The following is an 18,589-nucleotide window of genomic DNA, read 5'->3' as shown; positions in this document are numbered from 1 at the left end:
AGCAGATTATTTCTCCTTATTTAATGTATTGATTTTTAAATTTTGCTGCTTCTGAAAAGTGACATACAAGTAAATAAACATATTAAACAATAAACCATTCCAGATACTCATATTTAAATCAAACTGTTACAAATCCATATCAAACTGGAATAGAAATCCAAATGGCTGTCTGGAGAGATTTTTTAAGGGAAAGAAAAAAGGTAATAAAGCCTCTCTCATCTTGATTTCTGAGTTTCATTCATTTTAGTGGTTTGAACCTCAAACAGAATGTACACATCAAGGTTTTATCACATCCTTACCTACTGTCCTCCCATTGCCCCATGAAAGACTGTTGTTGCAATACACAAACCCTCTGGAACAGTGTACAGTGAGGTACAGGTGGCTATTGCTTGAGGGGCAGGGTTGGTGGAAATTAATGCTCCCCACATACATAGGCAGAAGTTACATCCATTTACACATGAATCACTGCATTCCCAGTGGATGCCTGTTTTCAAGAAACTCACACATTGTCTCTTTCAGCCATACATACATCATACGGTAGAACTTACAATCTACCTAACTGCCCAGCACTGAGAAAAAGTGTTTTACTTGCCGTCTGTCTTTAATACCTTAATTGTAGCCCACTTCCATACTGGATAATGACATTATCCAGGATATTGTACAACTAGCAGAGAGCATAAATGAGCAAAAGATATTAAGTTAAGGCAGAGCTTCTTACCTGATTTTTAAAATTGTTTCTCATAGATAAATTCCATGTGTCAATCACCTTGTAGGTTGGGTTATCTTTTTTATTCTTAATTTGTGTGTGATAGGATAAGCACAGTGTTAAAGATGCTTAACCACAATGCTGTTTTTTCACATACATATGGGAAGAACAGACTTGACAGTCAGGATCAGCATTGCTGCTGCCCTTGAGTTAGACTTTACTGTCAGGACCATTGTCTTTTCTTGCAAAAATGATGTAAGAGGTCTTCTCATTTTCAACTGTACGCTGTTTTGTAGCCAAAGCAACCATATACAACATTTGATTTAAAGCAAAATAAATGGAAAAATATGTTTTGTGCTTATATAACTATTGTTCATATTTTTGCCATTCCTTCACCATCTTCCTGGTCTTCATTGCTTATTAGGAGAAAGCCCAAATGCAAAAAGATTTATGGAGAATAGAAGATGTTACGGCTGGCCTAAGTGCAAACAAATCCAACTATAAAGTCATCATAGAATCTATAAAGAATCCAGGTAAGTAAAATGTATACATTTTAATGCATACATTAAAAGCTATATCTCCTTATCCAAATATCCAGATCAAGGGCGTACCCACCGCGGGGCAGGGAGGGGCCGCTGCCCTACTCTAGAGGCAGGGCCGGTCGGGCAGCTGCGGGCAAGAGTGGCGCTGCCGGCGGGGCTGGTGGGCAGAGGCGGAGGACAGCCCAGCGGAGCGCGAGTTCGGCGCCCGCAGCAGTCTCTTGCGCCCGAGCCGTGCGGAGTCCACACAGCCGCGCTGTGTGGGAGGGGGCAAGGGCTGACGCTCCCGACGTTCGGGAGACCTTTGCGCATGCGCAAAGCGGGGCGCATGCGCACAGCGCGGCTGTGGACTCCGGCGGCCGCCGTGCAGGGCGTATGCGCACAGCGCGGCTGTGCTCAAAGGTCTCCCGAACGTCGGGAGTCGTTCAGCGCCTGCCAGACCGCTGCAGCAACGGAGCCTCGGATAGCTTCGCGGAGGCCGGGGCTTTGCTCCAGACCTCCGCGGAGGCCCCGATCCAAGCCTGGTTCCCTTCTCTCCCCCCCCCCCCCCGCCCACCCCAGACTTCCCTCTTCTCCTCTAGGCGGCCGCTGGTTTTCTCCCCTTCGCCGCCGTCGCTTCAGGTTTATTTTGATTTCACCTGGGCTCTGTAGCCCCGCCCACATCCCCACTTTGTGGCCCCTCCCCTTCCGTGCCTTGGCCCCGCCCCTTGCCCCCCCTAGTTTTGATCCTGGGTACGCCCCTGATCCAGATCTAAGCTTGAATTAAATTTGTCAGCCACATTGGAGTTGCATCTATTATTTTAGGACAATGATATCTGCATCACAGAGGAATCTCCTTGGTTCACTTCTAATCCTGCATATAATGATGGGAGATTGTCCAACATTATGCATTCAAATTGGCTGCTTATCATTCTTTTCTAACAAAAGCATATCCCACCTTGCACTGCTGGCAACTTTTCTTGCACCTCATTAGCATTATCATCCAGGGCCTGCTGGAATCAGTCAGGTTGATACATAGAAGAGTATGTCTTTTTATATTTCCAAAAGTAGTTCAATAAACATTAAGGTGCTGTGTCTAAATATTATATTTAGGTTAATATTGTGCATGTGGATTCCTCAGTGTTTCTGACCTACATCTGTGTGCATTATGTCTTCCTCTTTGCAGAGAGAAAAACAGTGCCTTCATTTTCAAAACCTCTAGTGCCTTCATTATCATCTACTCTCATGTCAGGGGACAGCAAACTTTCTACTCTGCAAAGTTCACCATCTAGTCCTGTCAAGCCCTCTTTAGAAGTCAGACTTCTTCCGCAGCCTTATACGCAACCTAGAATGTTCTCGCCATCCCAGCAAATGAAAAAAGTTGAGGCTCCAGTTCAGTCACCTGTAAGACTAATGCCAAATGTTGTAAGTGTCATAACTATGGTATCATGTAATTAGTGCTTTTTTTCTGGGAGAACACAGGAGTACGCATACCCCTAAACATTTTGTGAATCTTTGTACTTTTGTCCATTTACTGTATTTATTTTCCCCGATTTGAACTATAAAATTGTGATTTCCTTGAGTAAAAATGAGAGTACCCCTAAACATTTTTTTAGGGGGGGGGGAAAGCACTGGCTAAAAGTATCTGGGAATGGGTTTTCTTTGTGTAACAACATACCGTAATGAAGCCTGATACCAGACAGCATATTATTCTGACTCTTTTTACTTCAGTTTTGCAGTGCTCTTAATTGAGGTGGCATTAATTGAGGTGACTTGTTGGCACTGCTTAAGAAAGACAGGAAACTGAAGAAATACCCAAAACACATTCTTGAAGCTGAGTTCAGTCCATTAAGTTTGAATTCATGCACATTATTTTCTTGGATTTAAACAAAAGAAATGTCAGTTTTACCATTTTGTACCTGTTGAAATGGTTGAACACTGCAGGCTAAAGGACATGTTTGCTTCTTAATATTGTGTCAGGAAGACGAGGCGCCACCAAGACCTCCTCTTCCACAGTTGTACAGCCCTGATGACCACCCACCAGCCGTCCCACCTCTTCCCAGGGAAGCCACTGTCATCAGGCACACCTCAGTGCGGGGCCTGAAACGCCAGTCAGATGAAAGGAAACGAGACCGTGAACTAGGGCAGTATGTGAACGGAGATTATAGGGTAAGCACTCAGGCCCTGGTTTTCCAAATGTAGTTGTATTGCTTTAAAAAGTATGTTTCCTCAAATATGACCATTGTGAAACATAATATGATGACTTCAGGGAGACAGTATACGACTCCAACAAAATTATGAAAATGTGTCCTATATTTTTGCAATCTCATTTAATCAAGTGTTCATCTGTACAGGTAGAACTCCGCTCGTATGTGAGTGAACCTGAACTGGAAACAATAGGCAGTGATCTGAGCCAACCTTCTGCTGGTTTTCTAGGTACTGACAGTAGATACCAAACATTACCTAGCAGAGGTAAGTTAAGAGATTCACCAATACATATAAATATAGATTCAAAGCTGTTTAGTTCCATTTGATACATGGGTGTGTTAGAACTCTACATGATTCTCAAAGGGACAGGGATAGAAGGATCCTATCCAGTCCTATACTAAGTGCTTAAGCTTTCATTGTATCCCTTTTCCTGGCAGACTCACCCACCTAATTGAGACTGTGTTATCCCAGAAGCAGAGCTTTTAGTGACTCACACCAGAGATTCAATGAACAATTCAGTTAAAAGAATCTACATAGCTTGAGTCTGATGCCACACCTATCCATCAGCAATAATGTTATCACTAATATTTACTTGTAGGTTCTCTGGGAGCTAAATGCTCTAAATCAGTGGTGTCCAAACTTTTTTCAAAGAGGGCCAAGATTTGATGAAGTTAAGGGCCGACCAAAGTTGCTGACCTTTTTTTTTTACAATTGAAGTTGTTGAGGTTTTTTTATTAATTTACCCCAGAGTTGTTAAGCTTTTTTTTTTAGGATTGAAGTTGTTGAGGTTTTTGTAGGATTTTACCCCAGGAAGCAAACTGCAACAGGAGCTGGATTAAACCGACCAGCGGGCCAGATTAGGCCCCCGAAACAGACTTTGGACATGCCTGCTCTAAATAGATCTTTTAAAAAAGAAAATCGGGTGTTTCATATTTGAGGTCAATAAAAACTGTTGTATGGATACTATCTAGACCAGCGTTTCTCAACCGCTGTTCCGCGGCACAGTAGTGTGCCGCGAGACGGGGGCTGGTGTGCCGCGGCATGCGGCGACGAGAAGGGCGATTCGCTGCCTTGTCACGTGCCTGGCGGCCGCCATTACAGAACACTGACCCACCGGAAAGGAAGCCGGAAAGGGAGGGCGCGCTCCGATGTTCGCACTCGCTTCCAGTCTAGTCCCGCGAGTGGCGAGCGCAGCACAGCGCTCCTTGGCCGGCCAGGCTAGAGTGCGAGAAGGCGGAGAGCAGGCCCATTCCTCCCTGCGCACCCCAACCGCCGCCAGAGTTGGAAGGGACCATGCAGTAAGCGAGGCGGGCAGGAGAGGCGGCCCGGGATCAGGCCGAGCGGGCGCGGAGCGGAGGCGGCGTTGGCTATGGCCCTCCGGCGGCGGTTGGGGTGCGCAGGGAGGAACGGGCCTTCGCTGCGCCCGAAAAGTGGTGCCTCTGAGGGGAGGGTGGTCTGGCGGGGGGAGAGAAACACCCGGGACGCGCCTCTTTCCTCTCGAGGGGAGGGATCTCCTGTGAAGAGAATGTGAAGCCCTGTGGAAGCCCCTCGACCCAAGGGCTTTTCATTCTGCCTTTTAGCAGCGCTGTAAGTGGCCCTGAGGCCTTTGGGCCTAATGCCGGAGTCTCCTTCCCCCCATTTCCCCCCTAACGCCTGAGAATGTTTGTACTGTGTGGCAAGGGGAAAAAAATTAAAAAGAGCCACCCAGGCTTAAAGTCAACAAAGGGCATTAACAAATGGCCTATATATAAAGAGAATTACTTTATATATAGTCAATATAGGCACAGAGTTATATTTTTTAACTTTTTTAATGGTGGTGTGCCTCGTGATTTTTTTTATGGAACAAGTGTGCCGTGGCCCAAAAAAGGTTGAGAAACACTGATCTAGACCCAGTGATTTGTTAGTTTTTAATTTGTCAATACACTGCTGTGTCATCCATACACCTATAAATCCCTTAGCTTTGCCTGTCTAGCTGGCCCATTGTATAGCGCAGATAGCATTGCATTTCAGAGAAAGTTGCCTTGTCTTTCAACCTCCTACCCAGCAACCTAAATTTAGCTTCCGGGACCTCATAGCTGCATTTCTTGTTCCATTTCAAACACCTCTTTCTTGACATTTGCTGTTAGCTTTGAGCATATATCCTGTTCCCAAATCAGGACAGCCAGATCTTTTTACATGTAGGACATACAGTACCTGGATAGAAAGAAAAATATTTTAAAAAATAGATTTCGAAAGCACTGAGTACATTTCTTCCTAAATACAATTTTGCTTTTAAAGCACTTTTTTTCCTTTGTAAAGGATTATCTGGCTCAACTTCCAGACTGCATCAGTCATCAACAACTACATCATATGCAACATTTCGAAGAGATGGTTCCAAGGTAATTTTGCACATGTCTTTATGGATACCAAATCTCATCAACAGAGGTGCCTTTTGCTTTAATATATAACAAGTTCAGCCACAATATAAGATAGGTGGGGTTATATAATTCTGTTCAGCTTAGGTTTTATAGTTATTGCAGCTCCAGTTGTCAGAATTGTTAATTACCTATGCCTCTTGTGTAAAATTAGGTGCTTGCAGCATAGGGGCATATTTACTTTCGAGAGTATTCTTCCTCCCTAATGTTTTTCTTGTAGCAGTTTTGCAAATTATACATCTGAAAAATGTATGGGCAACTGACAGCTTTTTTGTTTCCATTGAAAGAAGTAAAGGATTGGTCACTGTCTTTAGCCTTTTATAGTTACATACAGCACTCTAAAAAGAATTGTTCCAGAGTATGTGCATTACAGTTTGGAAATAAAAAGGGAAATCCAGTACAGTGTATGGTCTAGCAGGTGCATCTACTATTATAATAAAGGGGAGGCAATTTTTGCTGATGCCTCCATCCTCCCCCCCCTTTTTAAAAATAGCAGACACCTCTGATGGATCAGAAGCCATTCTGTATGTAGAACAGGAGCTTTGGATTTCATCCCTAGGATACAGCTTTAAAAGTATTAAATATCACACGCTGTTGTGTGTCACTGTTAACAGGATAGACCGAAGAGTGCCTTGGAACGTTTATACTCCGGAGATCACCAAAGAGGCAAGATGAGTGCCGAGGAACAACTAGAAAGAATGAAACGACATCAAAAGGCATTAGTTCGTGAACGCAAGAGAACTCTTGGTCAAGGAGAAAGACAGTCTGTCTCGTCACGATCATTCGTCCGGCCTGTTTCTGCAGACATAGGCTCAGTATGTTAGACATGCCTTAAGAGGACTAGACTAAAAATATGATCTGTAGCTTCTCTAGTAAGCACTTTTATTTGAAAGTGCATTACACTTGAATTATTTAATTATAGTGCTATATCAGTTTCTGAAGTGCAAATAACAGAATATAGGTTTTAACTCTAAATAGTCACAGCTTAATGTAGCAGGTGCAGAAGTAACTTGGCATAAGAAAAGTCTAGTAATTAAAGAATTTTGTGGAAATGGATTCATATATGGATATTGGGTTGGTCTTGGCTTATCCCCCCCCCCTATTGCAGGGGTAGGGAATCTGTGGTTCTCTAGATATTGTTGAACTCCCAGCCAGCATGGTCAGTGGTTAGGAATTATGGTATTCCAGCAACATTTGGAGTGCTACAGCTTTCCCACCTCATCCTATTGGCTTAAGCTATGTTATGAAAACATTAAGTTTGCATTTTTTTCTGATTGAACCATAAAAGAATGAGCCCTATAGATGTAGGTAGTACATTAAAGAAACTATATTGCAAGTTTAGTAGACCATAGTAGCTATGGTTCTGTCAAATAAAGATTTTTTTTAAAGAAAGTATAGGATTTGACAAATTTTATATATTAACTATAAAGTGTAGAAGCTAATTTAACAGATGTTTATACAGCTGCTAATGTCCATTTATAAATTATTATTCAGATTCATAGAATAGTCTAGCAAATATCTGCATTCAGTTAGCAAAAATTAAATTATTTCAATGGTTAAATGTTGGATTAAATATAAACGTAGGGTGATTCATTTTGGGTGGTTAACCACAGCATTTCTTACTGGTTCAGTCATTTCTATTTTACATAACAAATCTTAAGTACTTTTACAAAGAAGTATATCCCATTATAATTAGTAAGATTTACTTCCAAGGAATGGGCATGATCTAAGAGTGATGTGCACAGGACAGAATTTCATGCAGAGCAAAGTTTCATTTGCCATTTCTACAACAGCAGTTAACATTGCGAAAGAATGAGGCTCTTAAAAAAAATGAATAGCTTATCTCTTTCATTATGGTATCTATCTGGGACAGAAACAGTTTTTTTACAGCATGTGCTGGTTTTGCTTATGTGTGCACTGCATTTTGGGATTGCAACCATCCTGTTTAGGATCCGGGTGCCAGGCTACTGCCTTAAACATGTTTACATGGAAATAATCTCCACTAAACTAAATGGGATTTACTTTCAGTATTTGGCCTCAGTCTAATGCACAGTTAAAAGTACAGAGCGCCTGTTGAAATTTTGTGTTTTTTAGCATTCATTGTGCATTTTCTAAGCATTGCTCAGAATACTTTTTTCTCTGGAATGTGTCCGTTGTGAATGTTGATGTAAAAAAAAGCAGAAAAGAGCCATTTTTAAATGAAAGTAACACACCACCCAATGTAGATTTTAAATATAAATTTATAGTTGTGGGACATACAAAACCTTGCTGAAGTGTCACTTCTGAAAATAATGTTATAGGTTGTGGCCAATGTGTTTAGGATTATGATAAATTTCAGATGGGTATCTGTACTAGTCTGTTGCAGCAAAACAAATTTATTGCAGCTCGATCTGTAGCCCAGATGCATGAAGTGGTAGTCTAAGAACCAGGTTATTTTATCTGTTAAATAAGTAAATGCACTTAATATGTCAGATTAGAGTTTTTTAAACTGCAGCTGCTTGGGTGGGAGAGATCAAGACCATGGCACAGCAAGTAGAGAGGTCTAACCCCAAACGATTATTTGTCCCAGTAGGGCAGCTGCATAGACAGTAATGGCAACTTCCCTCCTGGGACACAGCAGTTTTGGATATGCAGGTGCCACAGTCCCAGCATGCCAAAGTCCTCATTCTGATGACACACACGTACTGTGACTGCTATTTAATAACAAAAGTCAGAGAAGTTAAGTGCATTCATAAATTTAGAATATTGGCACATCAAGCCAGATTCTGGCTTGTTCCTGGCTGCATCTTATAGTTAGCAAGGATAAATAAGCCCAGTTTCAGAAAGTCCAGATTCAGTTGGCATGCTAAGCCTAACCTTGGCTTAGCTCAGTGCCTGGGAGAAAAGTGGTCAGGGAGTAGCAAAGCAGCTGCAAGTTCCTGTCTGGGAATCCATGTGCTCAAGCAGTCCAATACTTTGACCTACCATGATGTGCAAACCAGACCATTATCTAGTTTGGCCCCTAGAAGTTAGGTATAACTCTAACATTGCTCCCCCCCCCCCGAGGGGTAATCAAGGGTACGCAGTACTGATACCCCCGCCCCATGTCAAAAGTGTGGCACTTACTGTAACAACTTCATGGTGAGTACCGGCACCATTCTATTTTATTTTATTTTATTTTATTTTATTTTATTTTATTTTATTTTATTTTATTTTATTTTATTTTAAGGCACTAAGTATATAGATCCTGATTGCAGCCGAGGAATGAGGATCAAAGTGAGTCCAAAAGGTCAAACAATGCAAGAGATAGGTGAATTACAGTGTTATGCATAGCACAAATGGGGGAAAAATCCAATGAAAATAAGATCCAATCAGTGTAGGCGTGACCCTCCCCTGATTAGCAGCCACTGGAACCATTACTTTCCATAGCGAGCTAGCCATTTCCATGATTTCTGGAGTGTCACATTTGCTAATGAATTCACATACAGTGTATAGTGGCTTTGAATTGGAGTGTCACTTTGAAATCTTTTTCTTGGATTTCAAGTCCTAGAAGATCTTCCACTGGTTTTTGTGGCTATTTTAAATGTCTGATTTCTCTCCATATATTCTTGAGCATAAAGACCAGCCTGTTTAATTTTTTTAAGGCATTTAGATATGAGTGAACAAGCTTTTGAGGTCGGACTGACATCGGTTGGTCTTATAATGTTGCTCTCGGCTAATACTTCTATAATTCGTTGTTAAGAATTTCCCTTAAAGATATACAGTAGTATCCTTTCCTGCATCCTGTTCTTGTTTACAGACCCATCCCAAATCTTAAGCAACAATTAGTCGCCTAAAAGTATGTAACAAACTCCAGTGTCAACTCTGGATGGTGTCCTACAAAGGGCTTCCAGCAGTGCAAAGGTTTCTGCTTGTGCAATGGGACTTCTCCTCTCCCTGCTCACACCCTTCCCAAATCTACTCCAAAGGGTTGGGGGAAATCTCCAGAACAGATCTGGGGTGTGGCCAGACAGAGAAGAGGGAAGGAAAGTTCCATTGCACAGCCCAAAGCCCTTCTGCTAGCAGAAGCACTTTTTTGGATACCACCCTGCTTCCATATTTGATTAGATGTTGCATTCATTTTGACTGGCTTCTGTAATAATTTATAATCATTTGATAATTTATTATTTATACCCTGCCCATCTGGCTGGGTTTCGCCAGCCACTCTGGCCAGCTCCCAACCGAATATTAAAAACATTAATAGAACATTAAAAAACATAAATACAACATTAAAATTAAAAACTTCCCTAAACAGGGCTGCCTTCATATGTATTCTGTACAGTGGTACAGTACCTCGGTTTATGAACACAATTGGTTCCGGAAGTCTGTTCATAAACTGAAGCGTTCATAAACTGAAGCGAATTTTCCCATTGAAAGTAATGGAAAGTGGATTAATCCGTTCCAGATGGGTCCATGGAGTACTCAACCTGAAGCGTACTTAACCCGAAGCATGGGTGTAATTGGTTCCGGAATTCTGTTCATAAACTGAAGCGTTCATAAACTGAAGCGAACTTTCCCATTGAAAGTAATGGAAAGTGAATTAATCCATTCCAGATGGGTCCGCGGCATTCGTAAACCGAAAATTCATAAACCGAGGTGTTAGTAAACTGAGGTTCCACTGTATTCACTTGTGCTCTGCATAATACTGTAACACTGCTACAGGTGTAGTCTTTGGCCTCACTTTGTAAAAACAAACAATATCTTAATTTTCTCTCTCTGTATTTAAGGTGGGCATTGGCCTATGAAAGCTTACATCACAATGAATTTGTTATTTTTTAAGGTGTCATGGGAATTGTTGCTTAGGATAATGGTTTGGTTATAACACTGAGAGATTTACACAATCACAGTAACATGAATTCTTTGCATTGCCTTCTCCTCTTGGTACACTAGAACTATGTAATGCTCATCACCTGCCTAATTCATTGCACAAGGTCTCTTGCTTCTGGAGTTGCCACTCACATCATACATAATGGCTTTTATGTTTGTTTTTAAATTTTCTAATTATTTAAAACAATTTCTAACTAGACCACTCAGTTTCTGCCAGGCTTAATTGCATTTTAGTAGCTTTTTGTTAAATTCCTACTAAGTTTTTCATTTTTGTTGTGGGCTTTGCCCTTTAACCTTTTTTGTTCCCATTTTAAATAGTTGCTTAGTAGCACTAATTTGCAATCCATTTATGATTCATTCCTTTTCTAAATACACATTTGGACTCTTAAAGGGACCTGGTGCATTCAGATTTATATATTTGCAGTCACAAATTAATTGAGTAACAGTATATATCTTTTAGGAAAGGTAAAGCCCTGCCATATTCATGTTTTAAGTAGCAGGTTTTAAATCTTTTTTTTTAAAAAAAAAAATGTATAGCTATTGTACACATACTTATTTCAAATGCAAACATTTCATAACTTTTTAACAAGTTAAACAAATAACTTTACATATTTGCATGCCATATTGGTCTGTGTTCTTGCTGTAAAATATACAAATGGCACAGTAGGGCCAAGAAGAAAATGTTTCATAGAGATCTCTTCCTTGTATGCCCAAACTGCTCCAGTGCACAAAAAGTAACATTTGATAGCACAATTTACAGCAGGACACTAATTTAGCAGCCAAATGGTGAACAATGGAATATGTAATTATTGTGCACAGTTTATAACATTGCATACATTGTATGTGTAAATCTACTTTTAATACAATGCACTGATATTTTTTTAAAAGATCTCTTTTTAAATGTAGTATGACATTAAAAATGTTGAGCAGAATATATGGATTTGTCATTTAATTTTGATGTAAAAGACTCCGTATCAACACCAATAAACATACTTCCTAATACTGAATTCACGTTTTTCTTCAAGTACAAAATTAATTCAGAAATAATATTGTGTTTCTATTATACATATTCTGGCAATCAGGCCTGGTTTGAATATTGAGATGTCTGGTTATGGTGCATTTTAACGGTGAAGAAGATTGTCCTTTCTCCTCTTCAACAGTTTTAAAGGCTCCATTTTTTGCTTGAGAAGCACCTGCCTTTAAGCAATATTTATCCTATTCCTAATACAAATATTTGATATGTTCTGAGTGAAAATCAAGAGCTTGTGCATGAATGATCGTCCCACCCCACTGAACTCCCCCAAAGCCCACTATGGACTATAGATCCAGAGTGTCCCCTTGGTGAACTGAAGGGCTTCTGTTCATGAAAGGGATAAAGATCTAGCAGGTGCTTTCACTGAAGAAAGGAATGGGAGCCATTTTTGTTTATTCTCCTTTCCCTGGGCAACTTCCCACACTGTTCCAGAAGCAATGGCAGGGAGAAGTAGGAATCAGCAAAAACTACTCTTGACTCAGCATGAGGTTGGACCCTATGTCTTGCAAAGTGTAAATGCAAATATGCTGCTGTAATATCCTTTCTTTGTTGAAGTTAAGTCTTTGAGGGGAGATTAATCCCATAAGCACACTGGGAGAAAACAGAAGTGTTCCTTTGTGAGTTGAGGTAATGGGTGAGAACATAAACGATCCAATTAGGCTTGTGAACCAGAGGGCTGCTTGGTTTCTGCAAAGACTAAGGGAGGGTTAATTTTATTTTTCCTCGGAACAGCAGGGCCAATTGCATTATCATTAGCTGCATTATCAAAACCTATCTGCCATGTAGCATGCTGGGAAGACGGTTTGAGTAATGCAGGTCCAAAGGTCCACAGCCCCAGTAGATGTGTGGGTCTCTGGATTGTAGCCAATGGTTCAAAATTATATATTAATTGGAGAGAAAAATACAGATATCATATTTTCACATTTGCATTCCCCAAAAGTAGGTATTCCATTCACGCCTTTCATTTTGTAATAGTGAAAACTTGGTTGTTTTGTGGGGAGTTGTATGAGTAGAGTATGCTAGCTCTAGGGCAGTTTAATGAGGTGCACTAAGCTATTCTTATATGAAACACATTACGTATTTTAGAGGCACCTAAAACATTTTCAGGTGTCCAACCGGGATGGTCCAACTGAAGGTATTTTCTGGCAGCTCTCAGCAACATTTGACTCCCTCCTCCTGACCTCCACTGCCTTCCCAAAGCCAGGTAAGTGAGGCACTGGGCTTTGGGAAGGAAGTGTGAGGATTCTGCAGGGTCCTAGAGTCCTCCTTTCCAAAACCTAGTTAGCACATTCCCAGCTTTGAGAAGTAGGTGGGTGGATCCTAGGACCCAGCTAGAGCCTCACGCCTCCTTCCCAAGGCCCAGGGCCTCAGTTAGCTGGCTTTGGGATGGCAGTGCGAGGGCTGGTGGGGGGACATCAAATTTTGACCTTGCTCTCCTCTGCACACAACAAGGACGGTAATGTGTGACCTGCAGTTTCTGTGTTGAGGTAGTCTAGTGGGCCACTTGGTATGAATAGTTGTGTTGCCCTGAGATAAATAGTAGGATTGTTTTCATTGCAACTTGGAAGAGCATGCATTCAGTGCTTTTGAGGACTGTAAATGGATCAGAGTACTGGTACAGTACATAGTGTTCAATGTTCATTGTAAAAGGTACTCCAAAGGGATTTTGAATGCATATGGAGTGTTTGTAAGAATTAAGGGATCTAATATATAAACATGGCTTACTGTGGTGGAGTTTTTAAAACAATGGAATTTATGGAGCACATCTGCAAAGCAAACACATTACTAGAAAGTTGTGTCTTGAAAACATTGTTTTGGCTTATCATTTGTGCAGATTGTTTAACAGAATAACAACATGTATTTTCCCCTAGATGGTGAACCTACATGGGGTACTCACTCTCTTAAGCCAGCAATTAGCTATATTATCTCTCAAGACAGGACCATATTTTTTTAAAAAAGGCAATACCATCAGAAACAAAACGATACTTTTTGATCCTAAACACTTGTACATAGAAATAGGCTCTATTGTATGAACTAGCTCGGCTCAGATTTTTCCTTCTGATCATAGCCTCTTATTAATTCCAAAGAATACTTCTTTTTCCATTGTATTTTTAGAGCATTTAGTTCTTTGTCCTGCTTTCCCCATGCAACCCCTATCTGTGCCACTTGAATGTGGCTCCTGACTGGGAAAGTCAGATCTAACCCTGGTCTATTGGCAGCTTTTTTTGCTGAGATTTTATTGCCATCTGCTGGCTGAACAGCATGAGTACCTCATCAAGGACAGCCATCAAGCGAGCATCCAGAAGCAAATGTTATGGTAAGTCCTAGCTTCCCCTTGCATCAATCCAGAATCTGAGGTAATGAGAGTGAACATTTCTACATGCTGTTTTAGTTGGAATGGTCAAACTTGTAATTGTTTCCTATCTGTTAATAGTGGAAGCGGGAACAAGAATTTGACTTGCAGCTACTGGAAAGAGCTGTACGACCAGAACACAAAGAGGAAAATAACTGGCTAAGAGTTGAACCTGTGTTGGTGACAGAAGCAGACCTAGAACCTCAAGATTATAATTTGGATATTAGCAGAGAGGTAAGGCTGGTTGTCTGTTTTTGTATTGCTATATACAGTATAAAGTGGGATAAATATTAACGACCAGAAAGGCAGCTTTAAGTAATGAAGTCTACAATGTAGAAATATGTTAAGTTTTTAGAAAAAGGGAGATAATGGTCTGCTGCGCACTTCACTTTCAACCATAATTAATATGCTCTGGTTTACTGTAAACGAGCAGCATGCTGGCACACACTGCTGAAATCATGGATGCTTCACTTTCCTCCATGCTGCCGTTGAACAAGCTGTCATCTGGTTTGTGTCATCTGAACTTGTTTCTCCAAACAAACCACGAGCAGAACCCAAGTTTCTTTGCTTGCCACTCATCCAGGGTTCCCATATTTCAAAAAGTGAGAATCCGGACACAAAAGTTGTGTCCAGACTAAAAAGCTTTTTTTTATAGTTTTGCCCTATGGACATTAAAGCAATTTCCACCCATATGGCCGAATCTTGGCAATGTCCAGGAAATTCTACACACCTCACTTGTTTGGGGGGAAGCAAACCACTACGAGGCCAGGTTCAGATAACACAAGAGACATACTATGGCTTGTTTTCTGTCAGCACAGCAGGAGTGGGGAAAGAGTGAAGCACCTGCAATTTCAGCAGCACACACCACCCTGCTGCTTATGCACATTAGACCATGTTTAATCAACTAATGTGGTGTGCTAGTCAGGCCAACGAAGGTCATGCACTCCATAAACTGATTGAATTAGCATTACTGTACAAAATTGTTGAATCCCTCGTCTTAAAATTAAGTCGAATAGAATTCCTATGCTTTCTCATTACCTATCAACTATGATGTCTATGAAATGGTGATCTATGAGAAAATGGTATCAGAGATTAAGATTCCATTGTGTTCTCCCCAAAAGGTAACAAATAATCCCCATGGCTATTGGAAAAGCAAGAGGGTATTAACGTTTTTTATGCATATATTTGAAAAGCTGTAGAGCCATCTGGTGGCCCAAATGAAATATATTATGCTGTCACTGAAATATGAAGGAACAGGGAGGAAAATCTACTGAATGCAAGATCAGATTAAAAGCAATAAAATCCTTAAATGACTTTAAGAATTCTGTTATTTTTATTTTCTTACATATATCACCCATTAGCTTACTTTTCTGTGTGGTTTACAGCTTTAAAAATACATGATGCTCTCTCTCTCTCTCTCTCTCTCTCTCTCTCTCTCTCTCTCTCTCTCTGTGTGTGTGTGTGTGTGTGTGTGTGTGTTTGTCAGTGTCACACACAAGCACACAAACATATACACACACATTGCAAATCACACAGGGCATGTAAAGCCAGCATAAATGTAGCAACATAAAAATAAAAACCAACATAAAAACACTAGGGAGAAAATAATGTGGTACAAGAAATTAAAATCACTAAAAATATTGTTTTAAATTAAAATGCTTGGGGAAGTAAAAAGTTTTTCAAAAAAAGACCATAATAAGGGCTTTCTCCCTCATCGCGCCTACCTTATTTCATTAGATGTAGAAGGATTTCCAATGATGTACTCAAAAACAGGATTATGTGCATATGGGGGAAATCCCATCACATTTAACTGAGAAATCTGAATTTATTATTGTTGTTGTTGTTGTTGTTATTGTTGTTGTTATTCACACTGAGATCACATTCAAGTTTGAGGTTTACTTAGTGGTGTAATGCAGGAGGTGAGAAAAAACTGATTGCGCAACTCTGGGGCTTTATTCAGAGCAGAAGCAATGTCATTATTGGAAGTAGTACAGGAGTGACTGATCAATCCTTTAGCAGATCAGTGACCATATGATAAATTATTTGATTTGATGGAACCTCCTCACTCTGAAAATATCAATGGGTTGATAGCAGTGCTATTTTTCTAGAAAAAGAGGTGCCAGAACTCACCGTGAACTCCTCCCATGTTCTCTTAGAATGGGCATGGTGCCCCTCTGAGATGTGCCGGAACTGAGTTCCACTGAGTTCCAGCTGAAAAACAGCCCTGAGCACTGGTCTTAGTCCATTGTTTCTCCTCTGTGTATGTATATATGTGTGTGGAATCAGCACACTACTGTGCATTTTGGACAATTTGGGGACATGGCTGTGAGTGTTGTTATAATGAACTGCCCTTCAGAATTTATTACTGCACCATTGGGTTTAATAATAATAATAATAATAATAATAATAATAATAATAATAATAATAATAATTTATTTATACCCCGCCCATCTGGCTGGGTTTCCCCAGCCACTCTGGGCGGCTTCCAACAGAAATATTTAAATGCAATAATCACTGTAGGTTTGTTGTAAAGGAACAATCTCTTGATAACTAAGGAAGGAGGAGGGCTTGGGGAACACTTTTCACTTCATTTTGCAATCTTTTATTGCACTAGTGTTGTTTTTGCAGGCTTTAGGAAACTAGTCTGTCTGTGGGTAAGATGGGAGAGTAAAAGAATAACTGTATTAACTTCAGAGAGAAATGCATTGTTTGATCAGTGTTTACAATCTAAATTATTTTTCATTTTAATTCCTTATTTCATTTTAATTCATGTACAGAGTGACAGTGTACATTAACTATTCAATTGTGATAACTGTTGAATCGTTAAATCAGATAATGTTTGTATTGAATTCTGTTTTTCTAACATACTGCTAGACTTTGTTGTAGTTTGTATCAGCAATTCAACATTGGAATTACAGTACTGTTTTTATCAAAACATTGTTTTCAGGGGTGGGAATTGGCCCACAAGTATATTATGTTACAATTGTCATAAGGAAGTGTTAAAATTCTTGTTTTGACCTGTTTTTTCCCCCTTTGGTTGGTTTTTTCCCTTTGGTTGATTGTTATATTCTATATAAGCTACATTAATCACTTATGATTCTCTCTCCCGGCCACCACCAGTTGTCAAAACCTGAAAAGGTTGCAATTCCAGAGCGATATGTTGAGCTGGAACCTGAAGAACCTCTTACTCCAGAAGAATTAGCAGCGAGGCACCGTAACGCAGAAAAAATAAAGAATATTCTTACAAGGTCAAGGTCAGGTTCTTATAAACATATTTCTCCCATTCGTTTTTAACATTAGACATGGGGGGGGGGGAACCTACTGCTGCAGTCTTGGTAGATTTATATGCATTTGATCATAGTACAGAAACTTACAGAAATATATTAATACTATAATTAATACTAATTGTACTTTTTGCATTGAATCAATTGCGGTGTGTGAGGTGGGGAGTAGTGCTCCTTGCCAGGCAGAGCTAGAATGTGGGATACCAGGTTGGCAGCAAGCTCAGATGCCCTTTCCCCACCGCCACTACCAAGATGGTGCTCTCCTGCCCTTCCCACCACTCCAGTTCTGGCAGGCAGCAACACCGCCATAGTTGGAACAGCAATGCAGCAGCAACACCACCCACCATAATGAATATGGTGAATCATCATCATCATCATCATTTTATTTGTATGCCACCTTTCCATAGTTAAAACAATGCTCAAGGCGGCTTACAACATGACAAGATTTACATAATTACCAATGTAACAAAAGTCATAAGCAATAAATAAAACACATCAAAAAGTACACAACCAAATGGGGAAATTTCTGCATATATCATAAAATCTAAAATTAAGAATACAGTATTAATATCAATCACAATTTAGAATGGCATAGATAAAAAATAAAAGCAATTTCAAAAACCAAAACGGAGCCCTCTCTGTCCAGCAGCAGTGGCAGCAGTCCTTTATGGAGCCTGTCAGGCCCTGCCCCAAGCCAGGTGGAGAGAAGCAGGCAGGGCTTTATTATCCTTTATTATATTTTCCTATTCTCTCTGTATACTCTTATTTACAGCCTGAACACACAGCCCAGCCCTACTTTCACTGACACAAGAAATGGCAAGTGCTGCTGCAACTTAAATCAGCATGTTCTGCCCTTGGTAGTGAGCAAAGACATGTAGCTCAGCTCCCTTGTTTTCCCACCACTGAACGTAGCATAACATAGCCTCTTCTGCCACATGGAGGTACAGCAGCATCAAGGGCTATTGGAACCCTGGGAGTGGAGGCTAAAGCTGTGTCCAACACCACTACAGGGGAGGATTTCCATTGCTTCAGATATGATGGGACCACTGGTTCAGAACAGCAGCTCCTAGGATCAGGCCATGAAAACTCAAAACAACACATTTAAGTAGTCGGGTTGCCCCATGATGTTCTGAAGCATCTCACAACAGCCATAAGATGGCCTCCAGTAGCATCCGGAGCCCAAAGGTGCTAAGAGAACAATGCAAGAACTATGAAAAGTATCTACAAA

The 18,589-nt window shown here is 40.5% G+C and overlaps 1 protein-coding gene across 7 annotated transcripts in view; it reads left to right on the top strand.

Annotated features, from left to right (window-relative positions):
- Positions 1 to 18,589, top strand: part of PLEKHA7 (pleckstrin homology domain containing A7) — a 157,338-nt gene that overhangs the window by 121,742 nt on the left and 17,007 nt on the right. For 6 of the 7 annotated variants that reach the window (XM_060275967.1, XM_035120148.2, XM_060275973.1 and 3 more), the window contains 8 exons: positions 1,131 to 1,239; positions 2,411 to 2,649; positions 3,205 to 3,393; positions 3,579 to 3,696; positions 5,731 to 5,810; positions 6,461 to 6,661; positions 14,159 to 14,311; positions 17,198 to 17,331. In XM_060275967.1, the coding sequence (XP_060131950.1) occupies positions 1,131 to 1,239; positions 2,411 to 2,649; positions 3,205 to 3,393; positions 3,579 to 3,696; positions 5,731 to 5,810; positions 6,461 to 6,661; positions 14,159 to 14,311; positions 17,198 to 17,331 (1,223 nt within the window). The remainder of the gene's footprint in view (positions 1 to 1,130; positions 1,240 to 2,410; positions 2,650 to 3,204; positions 3,394 to 3,578; positions 3,697 to 5,730; positions 5,811 to 6,460; positions 6,662 to 14,158; positions 14,312 to 17,197; positions 17,332 to 18,589) is intronic. The other variant, XM_035120139.2, reaches the window with a different exon arrangement.

The sequence above is a fragment of the Zootoca vivipara genome, chromosome 1, assembly GCF_963506605.1.
Source record: "Zootoca vivipara chromosome 1, rZooViv1.1, whole genome shotgun sequence".
Lineage (NCBI taxonomy): Eukaryota > Metazoa > Chordata > Lepidosauria > Squamata > Lacertidae > Zootoca > Zootoca vivipara.
The sequence above is the reverse complement of the archived record's forward strand: the minus strand, read 5'-3'. Positions and strand labels throughout refer to the sequence as shown.